The sequence below is a fragment of the Lycorma delicatula genome, chromosome 9 (genome assembly GCF_047948215.1).
Source record: "Lycorma delicatula isolate Av1 chromosome 9, ASM4794821v1, whole genome shotgun sequence".
Classification (NCBI taxonomy): Eukaryota; Metazoa; Arthropoda; class Insecta; order Hemiptera; family Fulgoridae; genus Lycorma; species Lycorma delicatula.
The window spans coordinates 118,553,022-118,575,482 of NC_134463.1; the positions used below are offsets into that span (position 1 = coordinate 118,553,022).

Genomic DNA, 22,461 nt, shown 5'->3' on the forward strand with positions numbered 1-22,461 from the left:
GAATGATTTGTGGCTTATATGAAAATGCCATGTCTGACTGGGATTTGAACCCATGACCTCCGGATGAGACACTACCACTCGCGCCATGGAGGCCGGCAACACTTAACATAACGTAACTTGCTAAGCTTAACTTAACTTAACCCACCGGGTTGGTCTAGTGGTGAATGCGTCTTTCCAATCTAAGCTGATTTGGAAATTGACAGTTCCGGCGTTCAAATCCTAGTAAAGTCAGTTATTTTTACACGGATTTGAATACTAGATCGTGGATACCGGTGTTCTTTGGTGGTTGAGTTTCAATTAATCACACTTCTCAGGAATGGTCAAACTGAGACTGTACAAGACTACACTTCATTTACACTCATACATATCATCCTCATTCATCCTCTGAAGTATTATCTGAATGGTAATTACTGGAGGCTAAACAGGAAAAGGAAAAAAAGCTTAATTTAACTTGGTCTTAAGTGAATCTAATATTATTTTTTAACTAAATTAACAAACTTAACCAAATTATTTAGTCCAAAAATAGTGTATATTTATAGTTAGCATTTATACAATACTTGCTTATGAAATTTTTGGTGGCGGTACGGTACTGTGTAACTTATGAGGCGCATAACTCAGGTGAAAGGCGTTTCTGATGAATAATTTAAGTAGTTGTAAAGAATAACTTGGGTCCTAAATAAGGTAAATTCCAAATTTCATGAAAATCGCAGGCGAGCCGTCATGTATACGATTACCAGAAAATAATCTATAAAGCACATTTCTTCTGATTACAAATAGTATTAAAGTTTTTTTTTGTTTTTTTTTTTTTTTTTTTTTTTTTTTTTTTTTAATAAGTAAAACTTGTAAAGTTCATTATTTAAATTAAAATTTGATTTACTTTTTCTAGCTGTGATGGTTGAAAATGGTAAGATGTAATTTGTCAAATTTTCAAAATGAGTTTATTTTTTTCAAATTATTTTATAGTTCTTGTAAGTATATATTATTGTTTGTGTATAATAGAAATATAAATAGAGTAGTAGCTTTTACAGCTAGAGCTAAATAGTTATTGTAGTTTTGCGCTTAGATTTTATTTAACTAGATAATTTGTAGTTGTGTGTATTTTTAACCTTATTGGTAAAGAGTTATTAGTTAAAACATAGTATTATAAAATTATCAAATAAAAAGATAATAAAACAGTTAAATTATAACAAAGTAATACATTCTATAATTTTCTGTCAGGCTTTTTTTTAATACATATTAACATGATAATTTCACTTTAATATATAATCATGTAACTAAAATACTTATTTTTAAATGCATTTACTATTTTGTTTTAATAAATTTATTATTTTATTAACTAATATTTTTACTCTCTTTTCTACAGGGTGACAAAAAAGGTGATAATACTGGCCCAAATGAAATTGTTACATGTACCAACTGTGGTCCGAATCCTTGCACGCATACAGCTAATAATGGATGTGCTACTGAGGTAAATATATATCTTTTTTTTTTTTTAATTTTTATTTATTTCTTTATATACATATTCATTTTCAGGTATTTTCATATACTATTATGTAATACAATGTTTTTAAGACAGTTATTCATGTGTGTGAATATATACACATATATACGTATGTTCAAACATCTGGGAGTGTTTATTTTATCGTTACTGAATGAAAAATATTTCTGGAAAAAAATATTGCAAGATGTTTCAGAATCAATCAATTATTTATATACTCTTCCTCTTTACAGTAGACTCCCTCTACCTCTTTATCTAAAATGAAATTATTGACTTTATTCAGTTAGGTACATTAATTATGTATGGTAATTCCAAGAAATTTACTTCAGATTTGTATATATCCTAGATGAATTGCCTATTCATCACTTGGGAAAGTATTTAATTTTTAATTTTATGGGTTCTCCTTTTAATCCTTTTCAGAATAAATTTTACAGATTTTTGCTGGGGCCCAACCTGTCTTAGCTTTTATTTACCATCATTTTACTTCTTTGATAATCCATTGTATTTAAAGTATAATATTTCTCAGGATAAAAAACAAAGGAAACAGAATTTCAAACAAATATAATCTTTTTTTCTTAACTTCATTTCGAGTTCTGTCTTCCTGTGGTGGATTTTATTTTAATTGATTCACAGATAATGCATATTAGTTACAGATTTGAACGGACAACAGTTTAGAAGAAAAAGTTAAATTTTAAACAACTTTCATAAGAAACATTTTTTTAGAATTTTAACAGAAGATCAGTTTCTGCAAGAACTATTAGATAGATTCAAATTTTAAAATGAGCAGGAAACTATTTAACTGACATGCATCAGTCACTGGTTTTACTTTTTTCTGAACCCTTCAGATAGAAAAAGAAGTTTCTTGAACAGTTCTAAAAACAGATTTTCCATACTGATGAACGCCATTAAATATGTAACTGATGTAATTTCCCGTAATTTATATTCAAAGAAAAAGGGATGAAGACTAATCAGTAGGAGAGGGTAGTTGAAGAGGGTGATCAATAGAAAAAGGGACTGCTCTGATCAAAATAAATAAGGTTGTTTACCACCTTGTTCAGGTCAAACATGGGTATTTCATTTAGTAATTAATCATTATGAGTCTTGTTCAATATCATAGGAGTTATTGTTATCTTCATTGTTAGCATATAATTATGAGCTTCAAGAATAAAATTAATGTTATAGCAATAGTAAGATATTGTTATATAAAAGGTGAGGCTTTTTTTAAACTTTTACTTCATGAGCAATCTGGTTCACATCTTTCAAAATGACTTACAGATTATTTAACATAAATTATTGTACAGTATGCATTATATTTCCACTTGCTTTGTTACTATTTTAGCGTGGTATAAAAATACAAACACTTTCTAAAAATATTTCAAAATATGCTAATGTAAGATCTTTTTAGAGCTATTACGAGTTCTTATTATTATTATAGTTCTTTATCAGAGTCATTGCCATTGACAATATTATTAACAGTATTTGTCTTGTAGTGGTTGTGTTAGAACTGTATTGAATCTCTGTTCTTTTTGTTCATTTAAAATGTTCTCTCTTTCAAGTTTATGTACAATGAAACACATGGCATAAATAAAATGTATTATTCAAATTCATTAAAAAAATATTATGTAACTACTTTTTTACCAGTGTTAATCACAACAGCATCAACTATAACTTATAAAGGACACTTCTGTAATAGCTCTGATGAAATTTTTTTGGAAGTGTTTTTCCATGAAGTGAGTTTTTTGTAGCTTAAGCACATGCTGATTGAAAAATTTTAAGTTCAAGTTAAGTTAAAGCACCAATTTGAAGGGAGTCTGCTGTTAATTTTTATTAAATATATAACTTTTTAACATCCCGACATACTTATTTTATATTTCAGTGTATTATATTTAATTTATTATATTTTTATGATTTTTTTAACCATTGAAGAATATATATTATATTTATTGTTAGTCATGACATTTATATATTATTATAAATGTGTTAACAATATTTACTATATGTTTGTTTTGAATTTATAAATATATTTCTTGCTTTATAGCTGCCTATTATTTGTACTACAAAATAGTTTTTTGTTTGCAACATTTTTGTATAAAAATATATCACAAACTATTTTTAAATGTGTTTATTTTTTAAAGTTTGCAATTAAGAATCATTTTCACTATTTTGCTCACAATATTACTAATTTGCATAGAAATTAATTAGTATGCTAATTTTTATCGTAGTTATTTATTTTTTTCAATTTAAAATTATTTTGCTTCATCTTAAACGATAGATAACACAAAATTATTACGATGTATTTTATTCATTGTTTTATTTTTATTGATAAATATATATTTTATAAATGCCATTTCTCCAGGAGTTTGTATCTCACATCAAAAGTTGCCTACAACCATTTCGATTATAGTATCTAATATACATAGCAAATTTTAATTTTTTTTCTTTTGTGTGGTTATGTTGCTGCACACCAAAATTTATTTATGAACCCAAGATTTAGAAATTTTTATTCAAACTCATACAGTATTATGATTTAATTCTCCAATTTTAAATTAATATTTTTCCTTGGTCACTTAAATTATTGTTGAGTCAGTCTTACTGGTCCTTCTCAGTCCATAAAAAGACCATAAAAGTAAGTGGTTCTGTAGGAAATCATGTTCACAATTTTGTTAAAAAGAAAATAAAACTAAATTTAGATGAATTTTTATAAAACGTTAAACTAGTTTTTATTAGTCATAAATGTAATAACATTATATGTTAAATAAACTGAAATATTACATGATTCTAGGGAAAATGTATTCTAACATGGATTGCTTGGCTACAATTCAAAACAAATTTATGTAAAAGAAGTAGTAATATGAGAGTTTTTTTTATTAAAAGCTGGAAAGTGGCCTTTATTGTTTACGGGTATTACACACTAATTATTATTTAGAAAAAAATAAGCTTGAAAATAAGCCATGAATCTTAATTTTTGTAACTTCTTACCAATGAGGTATGTGGCTTTGAAGATTGAAGACAGGCCTATCCTTTCATTCTACATACTATTCTTCTACATCATTCACTTCTCTACTATTCTTTTGATCTCAAAATATTTACTGTATCCTAAATCCTGAATTATTTTCTCTATGTATTCTATTGTTTGTTTTCCTTTACTGTTTTTATCCTTTATGTAACCATTTATTACTTAATTAATTAATTAAGCTTGGATGCCTAAATATAAATATTACCACATTTTGGAGCACAGAATTGACAGTTTAATAAAATAATAAACACTTTTTCTCTAATCACATTCATACTTATTTTACCATACTGTATCACTAAAACTGTGCCACCAAAACCATCTCCTCCAATTCAGTTTTCTATATATTTTGCTATAAAGATCTGTTAAAAAGTTTATATTTTATTTCCTACTGTGAATAGCAAATAATAAACAGTAATTTATTATTACTAGTGAAGGAAAACTGTGAAAGTTTTATTTTAATCAGAATTTTAACAGTTGTATAATTGCCAGAATCAAATTGTAATTTCAGCTAAGATCAATGAACATTTAGTATTATTTGAAAAATAATCATAATTTGAGCATGATGCAATAAATAAAAAAGGAAGATGAGTTGTAAAATAGTAAGTCACAAATGAGCTGTTAAAATTTTTTTTATGACCCATTTTCTTAATGAAGTACTTTATAAAAGGAACTGTACTTCCAAATGTTTTCAAAGATATTAAAGCTCCTCTTCATTTTTGGTCTGTTTGTTTTATGCTGATTTTTAAATGGTTAAATGGTGTATGATTGTTTACTACATGTTTTTTTTTTGTCAAATGTACTCGTATGTTTGTAATTTGAATACTGCATTAACTTGCATTGTATTCAAAATTTGTATGCACTGTATGTGAAGTTTTCATCTTATGGTTTATGGTTTTTTATGTGTATCCACTTTCAGTACAAAGGTTGATTCTGATTGTGTGTACCGTGCTTAAATGTGTTCTCGTATGATCAGATGTATGTCTGATCTGCCTAGTGTAAAATTTAATGCAGTCATTCTCTAATTTAATTTGTATCTTCATGAGTTGTTGTTATTAGTGTGTGTGTTTTGTTTTTAGTTGGTTGTATGATATAGATTATTTTTCTGTAATTTGGAAAACAACATACTAATCTTTCTCCCTAAAAAACTCAGTTTTGTGTAAATGTTGGATGTGTTTTTTATTTTGTTCTACATGGTATAAAGCCATAAACAAACACAATTAAGTAATATAAAATTTACAAATGCACTAAATTTAGTAGTAACATAAAAAACCATATAACGAATTAAATACTACTCTTCCATACAGGAGTTTTGTAATCGCTTAAAAATAGGTCCATTAATAACAATATCACCACCAAAAACTGTACAATAACTCTGAAAAGATCTGAAATCATGTTTCCATAGAAAATTAGTTTGTTTTTTTTTTTTGTATTTATAGTTACCCTTTATAGTTTATTTATAGTTTACCCTTTATAGTGTTTTTATTTCACACCACAATTACTTTAACATAGAACTACGATTCTAAAAGAAAAAAAATTATAGTTTAAAATTAAATTATGGTTATACTTTGGATTGCCCCGTATGTTAAATTGATATAATTTGATATTACAACAAATTTTAATTACATCAATCACTTAAATTTGAATATAGTCTTGATCTTTTCATTTTTAATTAACTTTGTGCATGATTGCATATTATAAACAAAATAAGTCATGCTTCATTGATTTTCTTTTTTCATTTTTATAACACATTTTATTTTTTTGCATAATGCATATATACTTTTTAAATATTTTTATACAAATTTGAAGCATGCCATTTGGAAACAGCATTTTTTGTAATATTATTAATTAGTTTCACAATTTTGTAATTTTTTTTTACCTTTATGCATTTCATATGTGTTTATAAAATAAATGTTGATAATTATATTGCAGATTGATTTATGATTATAATTTTTGTACATATAGATATCTATGAATAAATTTGTTTAAATATTCTGAAAATTTTATTTTATATGCTGTTTAATTTCATTTTCTGTTTTTTTTTTAATAATTTTTTTAACATATAATGACCCAGTTATGAAGGATATCAGAGTATATTTCAGTTCCAATCGAAAGTTGTATGTTATAAACTATTTCAGTCTTCATGGTGGAAAAAAGTATAATTGATAAAAAATAAAATAACATCTGACAGTACTACTGTCCAATTAGTATAGCCATAGTAATTTTTAAGAATATCTTGAAAGTTTAGTATGAAATTTATTTAATTTATTAAATCATATTCATTATTTTTCTTAATAAAATGTAAATCAGAGACCATCACCATCAAATCAAAGTAATCTTTGATTTACTAGCACCTAAAATAAAATCATTACAAGTGATATTTCAACTTAATGTATACATGTCTATTGTTGTGTCTTCAACGATTTTGTTTCCTTATTGCTCTAACCAATGTCATGTACCTGATAATAAATAAGTGATGTTCACTTTTACTGTTTTTTCGTTATCCATCATCCTATTCTCATTCTTAAATATCCTTCTTTCATTTTCAATATGTTATTAATCCACTGTTTTGTCGGTTTGCCTCTTTGCACTCTTCTTATCACTTCCTACTTCAAACTTTTCTTTTAATTCTTTATTCATCAGTGCAATTTACTAGCCTAGCCTCCTTTTTTTATTCCTCATATCTTTAAAACAGTTATTTCTTTCAAAGCAAAATCCTTATATATTGTTTTTTTTGTGTTTTATTTTACCTAACATACTTCTTTTCGATTTATTTTTCATGTTTGCTCTTTTCTCTGTTCTTTTCATCTGGCAAATGTTTTTCCATATTGTATATCAAACCTGGGGCAAAGTTTTTTTTACACGATGATTTTTATTTTTTTAGATTAGATTTTATATTAAATAGGCCTGGCTAACCTCCAGTTAGGAAACATGAGTTCTTGGATTGTTCCTCAGGCAAAAATTGTCACTGTGCTACTGATCTCTAGTAAAGAGTTTACTGAATCGGTCCCTGCAGCGATTATCTAAATAAGAAGAAATAATGAAAAGGAAAAGGGAAGGAAGAAAACAAACTGTAGAGGGTAGTTTACCATCTTTCTTGGCCAGAATCCAATTTTACATAGACATTCGTATATTTTTTATCTATATTAATTGACTTAACACATGAAAAATACAAAGCTTCATTAATTTCATTTTTTTTTTTAAATCAGTTACAAATTGATATGAACATCAATAAAACTTCTCTGAGGAGAAAGAAAACTAATTTTTTTATGTTAATTTTAATGAATAGATTTTATAAACATTTAATAAACAGTTATGATATCTGACATAAAATAATAATAATTAAAGACAATTTTTCTCATATTTTCATATAATTAAACAATAAGTTAACTAATATTATATAATATTAGTTAACAATAATTTACTAATATTCAGATTCCATTAAAATAGTTCACATAGGGAATTTTTATTATAACTCATGAATTGAAGACTGATAAAAAGACATCTTCCAGTAATTTTTATTAATATATACAACAATATTACTCGTAATTCTGAAAGTTAGTGAGATTTAAGGAAAAATGACTAAGTACAGTGATGTATCATATCTATCCAGCAGTTGATAGTGAAAATTATGATGTAATTTTTTTTTATTACCTTTTGTAAATTCAAGGAGTTTAATATATTTTTTCATCTGATTTGATAACCTCTCTCACTTTCTCTCTCTTTTTCCTGTTTAGCTTCCAGTAACTACCATTCAGATAATACCTTAGAGGATGAATGAGGATGATATGTATGAGTGTAAATGAAGTGTATCTTGTACATTCTCAGTTCGACCATTTCTGATATGTGTGGTTAATTGAAACCCAACCTCCAAAGAACACCGATATCCACGATCTAGTATTCAAGTCTGCGTAAAAATAACTGTGTTTACTAGGACTTGAACGCTGGAACTCTCAACTTCCAAATCAGCTGATTTGGGAAGCTACGCGTTCACCACTAGACCAACCCGGTGGGTTGGGTTTGATAACCTATATAATCATATCCATACCAACAAAAACTGCATTTTATTTAACGATCAAAGGAATCAGTTAATTAAATACAGTTTCAACATCAGTTTTGTGTTTTTTCTGTCTTTTTTACAACTTTTTTCAAGCTGTTGCTCCTTTTGATATTAATTTTTGTGGAACCATCACTTTGTAATATATGTATTTTAAATTCTTTCTTTGAATCCTGAGATCGATCATAATTTCTGATCAGTAAATCATTGCAAATCTTATAATATATATAATTAAAAGATTTATATTATGATTGTCAGTTTTGTTGATTTCCATTCAAGAGTCATAAACTATATTATAGAAATCAACATTATTTTTGTTAATTCCCTAAATTACATCTACTTTTTCCTTGCCAGTAAATTCCTTATAAAAAAAATATATATGGATAGAATAAAAATATGATACTAGTTTTTGATTTATCAGACTTAATGAGACAAGAATTATTGTTATGTGAAATGAAGTTCCTAATTAAACCAACTAATAAAATGCTAATGAAAATATACGCAAAATAGTTTTCAATATATTATTACTAGTTGACATACAAGCATTTTTGAGATCAGGAAATGAGCTTGATAATCCCGTTGCTTTGAAGAATTCTGTTGATTGCTACTCAAACTAGTCTGTAACAATTTGTTGGACATGTCAACAGTATGTATGCTTTTTCATCCAATTATGCAAGATATGGAAATTACAAAGTATAATCAAATACTTCCTATTGTAACTTTTAGAACTGTTGTACTATATTTTGTGTATATTATGGAGCAGATAATATACATCCACTAACCGGGGTGATTAGTGGACCGGCCAATACAATGTTACTGAATAGGTAATATTTTCATTCATGTGGAATGAATTTTTCGTTAAATCAACTAATAAAAATGCTAATGAAATATTCTTTAATAGTGGTTTAGTCTAGAGTAAATTAAATTTTTTTTAATGAAATACAGTAAAACTTTTCAAGTATTCTCAAATTAGCTAGTTTCGTTGTATCCTATAGACAGCCAAACCAGGTGTACTGATGATATAAATTGATATTATACATCAAAATTCAACAGACTATTAGCGTTTTGCTAAATATATTTTAAAAGTGATCACAAAACAAATAAAAAGGTTATCCCAATGGAAGCTTCTCCTTCAAAATTACATCCAGACCCTGAGAAAATACATTAAAAAATCTGATGTGACACCACATGACTTACTTGTACGACTATTAAATTACATATACACATTTTTTAAAATAAAAAATACATAAAATTTATTTCATTAATAACTTATTGATAAATTAGAATTTATCGTAAAACTTTTTTACGAAAATGTTGCAAACCAAAAAAAATATAAACAGGAAGAAAATGTTGCATACAGAGAAAGAATAAAAACATTAAGAGAAGATGATAAATATAAAGAGGAAGAAAACTTTAAGACTAAGGAAAGAATTAAAAGAATAAAAGAGATGATGAATATAAAGAGAGAGAATTTGAACTAGATAACGTATACACAAATTAAGATCAGAAGAATTATATCAAACTAAAGAGCGATTAAATGATTGGCAACAAAAAAACAAATAAGCAAAATGATGACTAACTCCGACTTAGGAAAAATATTGTTTGACAATATCAGTGTAATGAACTAAAAGATAAGAATTTTTTGCAATTTGTTAAAGATCAGGCATGTATGTTGTTCTTAAGAGGATTTATTTTTCAGTCACTCTGTAGTTAACTTTAATGTAGATAAAATTAAACAGAAATTCCAGAATAATTAAATAAAATTAAACTAGAAAATCCAAAAATAATACGATTCTAATTTATAATTTTCAATTAATATTATTAAATAATCAGATGTTTCATCATCTCTATTAGATATACACATATGTAATAATGCCTATTAAATTACACATACACATTTTTAAAACTACATAAAATTTTATTTCACTAATAATGTTTGATTTTTTAAATATTTTTTTTATTATTATTGAATAATTATTTATTGTAATTTTTTTTTACAATCACGGATTAATAATTATTAATAAATCAATCAAAATTAATAATTATAAAATTAATTATTAATAAATCAAAAAAAAGTTAAAAAAATAAAAAAAGGAAATGAAGTCTGATTCGAACTGATGTGCCTTTTCCTCATATCCAAATATTCATTAATTAAAATTTAATTTGGCTATAACTCTGGAACCAATGAAAATAAGTACCACATATTATCATTGAAAAGCTCTCAATGAGGGCTTATATTACTGCAGTTAAGAAAAAGTCCAAAATCCAATTTTTTTTTGATTTCTGGCTGTTTTGAATACTTTTGGTCAGTCGATTGCAATCAAAAGGGGAAGTGCACAACTAGATGTTACAACACTCCTAAATCCTACAGTAAAAAAACTTACTAGTTACAATGGATTCAGGGATGGTCAAAATGGATATTTCCATTGAAATCTGAAAACCAAAATTTTTCGCGATCATAATACTTCCTTTACTTCGTACAAGGAAGTAAAAATATCTAGCATTTCAAGTGCATTGTTATTATTATTGATGATATATAACGACATACCGCTGAGTATGATGAATAATGTGAGTAAAGTCCACATAATATCGATTGACATCACCCACATTTAATGGTTAATTATTATTAATGTTTAGAAGGATAAGTAAAGATATATTAAATAATAAAACTATTGTTACAGACACCTACAATAAATAAGTAACTTGATATGGTTGTAAAGAATGGATGATCAACCCGTGAGACTGTCTGAGAAGACTAAGTAGTTTAAATTCTTACCCGTAACCGAGATTCTTTTTTCCATCTGTGTCATGTTAGAAGAGAACAAAGGTTCAATTCTGTTTTGGTTTTCCATGTCATTCAATTCCATTAAGATATACTCATATATCTGATTTTTTTAAATCTATTAAGACGTCTCATCTCAGGGAAAAGTTATTGTTTTAATTATAATCTATAACTAGAATTCTTTATAATGTGTGGTATAGATGCTTTATTGCATCTCTTAATTTTTTGTTAAACTGTTTACCTTTAAATAAACAGTTCTTTTTTTTTTATAAGTTCATTCTTTTAAAATACTTTCTCATTCTCTCTCTTTTTTCTCTCTTCCTGTCTTACTAAATAGAAGTTCTCCACATAATGCCAAATTCTTTCTTTACAGGATGTTGTATATTAGTCTGTTGTACTGCACTGTCTCAGAGTATTTATTATAACAAACATTTAAAACATCTGAGGTTACTTTAAACAGAGTTACTTTCTCTGATATTAATAATGTTCATTGTATTACCAATTCCTATAAAAATCAGAATGAAACTATCACTTAATACTGATTATCAACTGTATTTGTTAGCTCAGTATAATTTTCATTATACTCAATCATTAAAAAAATGTGAAACTGCTTTATTTACTTTTACCTAATGATCATAGCTGTATAATTTTACAGAATGATTTTTGTTACATAAACTATAACCATTTGGTTACAGCAATTTTAATCTTTTTGTAGTAGAAAAGACAATTTTTCCAAATTGTAAGTTGTAATTATAAAAATGGCTTTAGTTACTGGAGAAAACCAATGTATATAACTAGAAACATTTTGACTTATGACTTGAAAAGATTATAACTTGATTTAGCTTCTCTTAAAAATAATAGCTTTATCTATATAAAATTAATAGTTTTACTTAAATTATTAATTTAATAAATTTTTCTTTAAAATATTTAAAATTGTCCAAAATTAAATTAAAAAAAATTACGTTTAATTTAAATCATTTAATAGAATTGTGAGCAAATCATCATATAAATTAATAATAATGTTTCTTATGATTATAAAAGTAAAAAGTTACAAAATGTTGCAGACAATTGTTATTATTTATTCTTATAATGTTTATCCTACTACACATTACAGTGTTTAATCTAAGAAACATTAATTCTAACTAGTGTGACATTCAGGAAACAACTCATGTTTGTAAACAGATAGATATCCTAAATTACATGAGTCACATGGTTGATGTTTATGATCAGGTCTATATGCAGTGAATAATCGCAAGATAAGAGTATTTAGGCATGCAAATTATATTTGAAAATGATTTTTAATTAGTAATCAAAGTTCAACGGTTAACTAAGAATAGATATATACTACGGAAGAGACTATGTGGAAATAACTATACAAAAGTTCATTTATTATGTAAAGTACATAAAACTTAGCAAATGATAGAAATTCATGAAATTTTAGCGTTAAGCAGGATTTTAGAAAAGATTAATAAGCAAAATTAAAAATTATACTGTTTTGTTTATATAAAATTTTTTAAAAGAAACATATTGCAAACATCTTTCATATTAATGAAACTATTCTTCTAAAAACCTTTAGACCAGATTATATGGAGCTTCTGGTTGCATTATTGATAACCTTAATGTACTTAGTACCCTTCTTAAAAACAGCACTATTATAAACTCATGTAAGATGAGGCTTGTTAATTAGCTCTAAATAAACTTTGCAATAACATTTCCATTAATTTAAAAACAAGTTATTTATAATTTTTAATATTTTAAAGTGTTTTCAAATTTTGCCATAGCATTTACTGTAAATATTCTCTAATTTTGTTATATTTTAATTATATGATTAAATTAAAAATTACATTTCAAAATTGCTATATTAAATTTATCATTTTATCTTAAAATGTAATGTTTAAGAGCGATCGAGCAAGTAAATATTTCTAAGAAATTATCTTGGGTTCATAACCTATGATATGTATAATTAAAACCATGAAAATCAACAAAACCTTAAGATCAGAATAATATCTTCTAACCTACAAAAGTGGAATTTTCAGAGATATTTGGATCACACTTATAACATTTCTTTCTAGAATCATTATTAAATCCTCTTAATAAAATTCTTTAGCCAAAACTATCTTTTTATGTTTTCCATTAAATTAATCTTTAAAACCATTAAATTTCTAGTCATTATTTTATCTTTAAACAAGTAATTCATAATTGTTAGAGAAATAAAATTTTACTTATAATTTGTTTCATTAAGTTTGCAGCATAACGCTAACCTTATAGAAGTAAGTGAATATTAGATTATTAGATATGCCTAAATAGTCTTGATTAAATTATTTATCGACAAAGAATTGAAATAGTCCTTGGTCAGTTGGATGAAGCTTATTCAAGTATTTATCAGGTCACTATAATAACCATCTCCATAAATCCTTGAAATTTATTGATTTTTAAGAAATTTATGTATATATTCAAATTCTTGACTATTGTGTTTGCCCGTCAAATAAAATAACCATTTATTATAATCTCACATTGACATTTTATTGTATGAAAGAATGGAAAGTATATCAAGAGTTTTAATTTTATATGCTATTTTAGACATTTTTTGTTGCGACAAAAATATTATATTAAAAAAAAAAAATCTTTAAAACACTTTTTTTATAAAAATCAAATTCTCACTTGCAGAATTGTGTACCAGGCGCACCTGCACAATTTCCAGCAATGCAGGTCAGTTTAGACAATTTAAAAGGTACAGTTCATAAATGGCTGATTGCTATGTTGTAACTTCTTTCTTACTGTCTGTTTTTCTGTCTCTCTTTCTCTATATAAAATTTAATTTTCATTTTTAACTCGTTTTAAAATTTATATTATATATAAATATAATACAACTTATTTAACTGGATATTATTTTATTCAGGTCATGTATTAATGTTAGTTTATGGTGGTAATTAAATAATACCTATATTACTTTGTGTTATGTGTGTGTGGTTATGTATTCAAGCATTGATGTATTGTAGCAAACCTTATTATTATTTTTAACCCATTCAGAGTTCATTTAACCTTAGAGAATATTTAAACTAGATTGAATAACTTCCAATATGGTTCTAGTAAAGTAGTGATATTAATACTTAAAGGTTTTAAAAAAAAAAATGTGGGGTTCGAGAATATTGGTAGGTTGTAATATTTTGAAGAGGTTTGGGCATCATTTAAAAAATTATATCATAAAAAATATCACTGTAAACATTAAAACTGAAAAAAATAAATTCAATAAATCAGGTTTCTCCAAAAATGTTATTTTATAGATTTTTCTACTTTCTTATCATTTCAACCTTCTAAAACTACTTTTTGATAAATGTAGCATTACTGTTTGGAAATAGTTTTCAAACTTTTTAAAAGATAATTGTCTCTGAGGTGTTTTAATTAAATTTTATACCGTAACACTGAATACCTTCTTGCAGGATTGAATTTTTACAAAAATTTTAACAAATCGAAACAGAAGTTTTGTTTCTCTATTTATAAGAAAAAGATGAGGTTATATTAATTTTCATTTTATCGCTTTAGAAAAAATTTTATGTTTTAAACTCTAAAGCCAGGAAACATTCAGAAACATCATCGACAATATTTCTCTTAAATCTACCCAGTTGACCATGGACCTGTTATAAAGTCAGTATTTTGTCGATTTGTTTATTTCTAAATGTATCAACATATTTATAATTTTTCACAGAGTTTTCCTTTTCAAAAGGCAACTGATGTTTTTCTTTGATAGGGTGATGGAGACATCCACTGAACAACAGTCTCCATTACCAGCCACAATCAATTGTGGCTGCACACATGACTTTCTCTCCAGTTCTACATCTTTCACAGTAGATATGTCACTATTTCAATATTAACTCCATCATTTTAACCCAACATTTGTTGAGGGATCTCCCGTGACAGTTATTAATCTGTGATGTCTGATGTCCATGGATATTGCTAATACAATCTAGTACTCTTTTTTTCACGATTCAATTATTATCAACAATTTCAATTTTTAATTTTTTTTTTTTTTTTTATTAATACGATTTTTATTGTTGATCTCAGCTTATTAAATTCACTAGAATGAAGTGACTACACAGAACTACCAATATAATCTTACTTCGTATTCTCAAAAAGTTAGACTTAAAAGTTTAAAAATTTCCCTTATAGACCCTCTCAAGCTTAAGTTATACGATATCAAGATTATCCAGCCTTATGTTTCAGTTAATACATGTTAACAATTATTGATTAAAATTTTAATTTCAAAAAATTGTTTTCATTTATAAGGTGATTTTTTTAATGTAATATAATTTTTTTTTATTCGTAAATTTTAGTTGTCTTTATATTCTATATTTTCTATCTAATTTGAATTTAATCTAAATAATATGAGTATGCTTGATGTTTAATAATGTACCTCTTAACTATTCTTAGCCTTAACATTTATTATTAACTGTTGTATGTTATAAACCATTATTGTTATTTGTTTTATTAACATTGTATACACTACGTTCTTTTTTCTTTTTTATTATTATTGTAAACTTATTTTATTATTCTGTGCCCATTTTGTAGTAGATTTTAGTTTGTTTATATGAAATATTTTTATTTATTATTTTATTGTATAGTTGTTTTTAATGCTTGTGTTTGTTTTAAACTTTGGGTATATTGTAATAAAATACTTTTTATGCATGGGTAGCATGTAACTATATATTTAAATTTAAAATGCATTTTTTTAATAAATTAATCATGCTTGTTATAAATTAATAATGACTGTTTACATTAGTATTCTTTATTTTATAACGATACTGAGTTGATATTGTGTATCATTGTTTCTCAAAGAAAGTTGTATATATTAATTTTTTGCTTTACACTACTTGTTCTAATCTTTATTATGGCTATCATGACATGTAAAGCATCAGAAATATAAGAGGTACCGATCAAAGTCATTTTCTTTGAAGGTAATGATGTTCAGGATATATTCAATGCCAGTAATAAACAGAATGAAGTTGTCCTTATAGGACTGAATATAACCTGTATTTCATGTAGATTCAACATGCTGATCTACAACAATATATTTGGTTCAATAAAGAAGGTGATTTAATTATTGCTTTCTCTAGATGCACAGTATGATATGCTATTACTTTGGAGAATTACTGTGATGTTTTCAGGAGTAAACTTATATCTTATGTCATGTTGCTTGCAGTTGTTATAGTTGTGACACCTAATAAATAAAAATATGTTTTGTTTAATATATTTTGTTATTTGTTGTTAATAATCATATGAGAAAATAGCATCAAGAAACTTGTTACTTTATGTATATTTATTTTTTTATTTTCATTATGATTTTAATATTTCTTAATCGGTTATAAATTTATTAAATATTTTAATTTAAAAGTAGAAAACTTTCTCCTTAATAAAAATTCTTTTTTGTTTTATTAAGTCTTCCTTACAACTGAATTTTTTCTCCTCCTCTCAGTTATTTGATTAAAATAAAAAATAAATGAAATGAAAATGTAAATTAGATTGAATTCTGTATTTACATTGTTAATATACAGAGTTTTCATAAAAGAATGGTAAGGTTTCTGTAATTCAGATCAAGGTAGTAGGGAAATTTTGAGAAGTTATGTTGATAGCCTCCAACCCAAAAGTTTGTGTAACAGCATTTGAAATCATCATACCAGTTTTTGAATTGTTGCTGAGGTTGTGTATAATTCGTTATTATGTTCACTGTTCAAGAAAAAACAAATTGTGTTAGTGGCAGGCTGAATTAAAGTCTGTAATTTTAATTCAGCGTGCATTTCAACATGAATATAGAAAAGAACCACCGGATGTAAATAATATAAAATGTCGGTTCAAACAATTCAAAGAAACTGGATCTGTTCTCAAGGAAAAATCAACGGCAGACCATGAGTATTAGACAAAAATGTTGAACAAATTAGTCTGCAATCAGAAGTGCCAACAAATCCACCTCTCGTCGAAGTCTCGAGTTAAATATTCTGAAAACAACAGAAATTTTTATACAAAAGATTGAAATTACATGCATAAAACCAGTCACTGCAGGAATTGAATCCTAATGATGAAGAAAAACGTTTCAATTTTTCTGTTGAAATTTTCCACAAAATTAATGAATACGAATCATTTTTAGATGATTAACTTAATTTTTATTAATTTCTTCGGATGAAGCTACATTGCATATTAATGGCTGTATTAACAGACACGATTCACAAATATGGGGATCTAGAAACCCACATGAAATTTTTGAGAAATGACACGACACACCTAAAGTTAATGTTTGGTGTGGTGTGATGTAAAATCGTGTAATCGGGCCCTTTTTCTTCACTGAAAAAACTATTAATAGGAATGTTTATCTCAGTATGTTGAACAATTACCGTTTTCCTCAACTGGATGAACTCAAAAACACACAATGAATTCATTTTCAACGAGATAAGCGCACCCCTGCACTTTAATGCTTTTGTCAGCCAGGTTCTGAACGAAAAATTTGGTCATCAATGGATAGACCAGCAAGGACCTATACCCTGACCAAAGAAGTCCAGACCTGACACCTTCTGATTTTTTATTGTGGGGGTATATAAAAAAACATTGTTTATTTGCAAGAAATACACGCCCTACATCAGTTAATGGAAAGGATTAATAAAGCAATTGTAACCATAACAGAAGACATGTTAATTCAGGTATGGGCTGAAACTGAGCATTGGTAGGATATTTTCCAAACAACTAATAGTGCACATATTGAAATTTATTAGTTATGTAAAAAATTTGTTTGAGAGGACAAATTTGATAAATAAACATCAAATGTAGATATTTTTGTTTTCATTTAATCCATGTTCAAAACCCCTTTCATTCTTTTATGAAGATCTTATATTTACCAGATTTTTATAACAGATGTCTCAAGTGAGCACTCTGTGTAGCCATACACTTTTGTGCTTGAGTGTTAATATTGAGAGTCACCTCTTCCAAAACATCAGTTTCTGTTGAATGTTCACTTAAGGTTCACTGATATTGTGGAAATTTTATTCATAAACTCTATCCTTCAAATAGTTCCAAAAAACTAGGCAAATCTGGAGGCCACCACTCTCTGCTGATAGTTCATTCGCCACAAGAACACATGCTAGTGAATGATTTGATGTGATGTGTTGCTCTGACTTGTTGAAAGAAGCCATAGTCTTTCTTACGATCTGTAACTGAGTGTAGAATTCTTTAAATTATAAGGTACACTCTGAATCAATTATCTGGTTAAAAAAAATATTGGCTTCACTATTCAGTTACCAGGAACAGCACAACATATACCAATTTTTTGAGAAGCCAGTCACAATAATTAAGGAGTTCCAGTTTGATTGTTGTCTTAAGTTATACACCCCGTTATACTCCTATTAAAGCCCATCAGGGCTAGGAACAGGGGAGGTGGTGTGGCGACCAGAAGCATTACAAGGCGGGTGTCTTCCCCTACAGAGTTGGGATGTTGTCTTAAGTTGTTACACATATTGTTTCTAATTTAAATCGGTCAAGCTATACAAACACTACCTTAGGTATGAAGTGGATGAGCAAAAAAAAGCGTTTGGATGCTGATGACATTGAACAATGAAACCTGTACTGAAAATAAAAGAAATTCAAAAGTACCACTTATAAAGTCATTTGCATTCATGAATATAATATAAATAATATTATTATGAGGACTGTAGACAAGACAGATATGCTTCTTAGCAGTCTAAAACATATGAAAAAAATCCATCAAGTGGTATAAAAAATTAGTTCCATATTTCTTATCTTAATATGTGTAAAGCACCTGAAATCAACAGGCACTGTCAAGTTGCTTTTCTATACCCAGCATAATAATATTTACTGTTCATCCAGAGTTATTGAATGATGAAAATGTTGCTAATAGGGCTGAATATCATGTACACATCAACGGCTCAGCACATTAACACGTTGCTATATATTTGGCTCAATGAAGATGACAATAGAAAACATGTTCATTTCTGTTTCATTGGGAACATAATCATGGGATGCTTATTATTCTTGTAAGTCACATTACTTTTGGGACCAATTTGTGATTTATGTTGGTCAGCTACAATTGTTATAGTTATATCACTTAACATAACGAAAATGCCATTCATATATATGTACCATCATTCGAATAACATATTTACTTTTCTGCATAATTTCTCATCATAAGTTTCCTTCGTATATTAATAATCTTTCCACTTTTTATCAGTAGTTAATCAATTCTTTCTGATTGTCCATACGATAATATTTTATCATATTATACCATATCATAGATGATATGATATGATGTATTTAGATGAAAATATGATGTATTTTACCATATTATAATATTTATTTTCAAATTTAAAACTGAACTTGGCTGTGATTTATTGAAGTAGCATTACATTTATCAATGAATAAATCCATTGATAAATATTTATTGATGAATATTTATTTCTAATCATGTATTATGAAGACAGGAACTCTCTGCAGTTAAGTTGCATGTTTTGTAAATTTGGCATTATCGGAGCTGCACATGAAACTATTTGTTGAAGTATTGATGTTTTGTCATCAACAGTCAAAGCATTACATTTTCTTTTCTTAAATCAGATCTTTTATACATTTCAGTAAATTTAATATAAGAGAAACGGTACTTATTTTATAATTATAACTATTTTTATGTGAAATTTTAATTTTGTTAATAGGTACGAAAGAAAGAACCACCTCATCCCATACGAGTGGCAAAAACGATTGATGTAATTGCTCGCATCACATTTCCAACGGCCTATGCTGTATTTCTTATTTTCTTCTTTGTACATTACAGAGGTTTTTCATAATCTTTTTACACCTCCTCATCCATGAGTCATCAGAATAATTTCAGGTTGGATTTTGGTACATTTTTTTATGTTTAATTAATTATTTTTTACAGTAGATTTATTCATTCTGTTAATGTTAAATGTGTTTACCTATTAATTATCATCATGATTTGAAATTAAAATCTATAATTCTTGTTATTAATTTATGAAGAAAAAATATATATATATTAATGTTAATTAATGATGTTGACAAATTTTAAATTAAAACTGTATTAATTACAGTATAATTATTTGTGAAAATTAATTTTTAATTAAGATAAAAGTAAGATTGCTGTTGTAAACATCAAATTACAAATTCAGTCATTGTAATTAAGACATTTTTAAACTCATAAAATGTTAAATAATTTTTATTAAAAAAAAAAAATATTTATATTTAAGACCATTACTATCTTAAAGAATTTATGAATGTTAATACATTTTATTACATTTATTACTTTTTTTGGTTTGTATACAAAAATTTTGTCTGATAATATTAATGTTTACTATAAAATCAATACGTTTTGGTAGTTTTTCATATATTATTGTATATTTTAGAATGTTAATATAAATAGATATATATTTTTATTGATGATTTTTTTTTTACGTAGTAAGAGTATTTTTTTACATGTAAGTTTATTATACTTATTTTTAATTATTATGTGTATTTGAAAGTAATGTGTAAACATGTTTTTCTACTTTTAGTTACTAGTTAGTGTATATGAAAAATAATAATGTGTTAAAAACTATCAACAAATTTTAGCAATAATATCTTTATTAAAATTTACTAGTCATTTTACTTTATTTTTTGTCTTAATTTTAATTTATTATTTATGATGTAAATTAGATGTTATACTTGTTTAAATCTAATCATTACTCTAATTTAAATGTGAATTTTATGTTTTATTTTATTAAAATTGAGTTTGAAGTAGTTTGATTTCCATTGATTTATTAAATAAAAATAAGAAATTAATAAACAAAAATAATTTTTATAATTTATTATATAAAATTGTCAGAGATTTTTATAAATAATGTATTTTTATGTTATTAAACATCTAAATGTTGATTACTTGTTATTATTATACCTAAAAATAATTTTTTTCTGTATAATATGAAGAATGTACTGTACTTAAAGCCTAGAAAATAGTAGTGGATTTTTGAGTTAAAAACAAAAGCTTTTTGGATAATTTAAATGATAAAACTAAAGATACGCAGTCGCAGATGAACTTATATAATGTATTGCTCTTATTTTTGCAGTAGATTTTAGTTAAAACTTTAATTTTTTAGTACACATTTTAATAACAATTTACTCTTTCATCGATTTCTTAAAAATAGATAATTGTTAGAGAAAGAAATATTTGGGGCTATTGCTGTTGAATATTTAATTTCCTTTTGTTAAAAATCATTCAGATCTAAGTACTATATATTGCTGTAATACAGTATATCATTATATCATCCGTTCATCAAGTCTTTAATTTTATACATATATATAGATTATATATATTTAATTTTATTGTATTTTATGGTTTCAGAAAGCAATACAATACATAAACTAAATTAAGAACAATCTCTAGATTTTTCTATTACTCATTTTAAAGATGTTTTCTGAGTAATTCTAATTTTAAAAAGAAATGTTTTCAGTTATTGACTAAGTTAATTGTTTATATCGGGCAAGATTTAATTATTAATAATTTTCTTTTCTTTCTTTGCCTTATTATTTAGGTTTACTTTTTTCTAATATTTGATTTTGTAGAAGTATTTTAATTTCTATAATTTTATAGATTTATAATGACAATCTTCTATTTTTTGGGGACTTTTCTTGTTTATTTCTATATTAAATAAATATATAATTTTATTATTACTATTATTTTTGTTATAACAGGTTCATGCCCAATTACAAATGTGTTATATAATTTTTTTTTAAATCAATGTCATAGTATGTGAAAAATGCCAAGCCTGACTGCGATTTAATGAAATTTTTCACATTTCCGTACCATATTTTCTCTTGTAGAACTGTGTCAGGAAATATTTCTCCATCAAAACACAAAAATTCTGCAAATCCTAATTACCTAATCCAACAAAAAAGTGGAAAATAGGCATTAAAAGAAGAACAAATACATAAATTGTTGATTTTAAAAATCAGTGGAAAATTTATTTGTTCTCACAAAATGTTTAAGTAAACATTTTTATTTTTTATTTGGATACCTATCCACTTTACTATCTCAAATGAAATTGTATTTAATAGTCAATATATATTATATA

At 25.9% G+C, this 22,461-nt stretch overlaps 1 protein-coding gene across 10 annotated transcripts in view; it reads left to right on the forward strand.

Moving 5' to 3' along the window:
* The window catches only part of pHCl-1 (pH-sensitive chloride channel 1), a 1,039,090-nt gene extending 1,018,692 nt beyond the window's left edge, over positions 1-20,398 (forward strand). For 6 of the 10 annotated variants that reach the window (XM_075374857.1, XM_075374858.1, XM_075374860.1 and 3 more), the window contains 3 exons: positions 1,364-1,468; positions 14,018-14,059; positions 20,053-20,398. In XM_075374857.1, coding sequence (XP_075230972.1) covers positions 1,364-1,468; positions 14,018-14,059; positions 20,053-20,184 — 279 coding nt within the window. In that variant the 3' untranslated portion in view covers positions 20,185-20,398. The remainder of the gene's footprint in view (positions 1-1,363; positions 1,469-14,017; positions 14,060-20,052) is intronic. The other 4 variants (XM_075374859.1, XM_075374862.1, XM_075374867.1 and 1 more) reach the window with 1 other exon arrangement.
* The last annotated feature ends 2,063 nt before the right edge of the window (positions 20,399-22,461 follow it).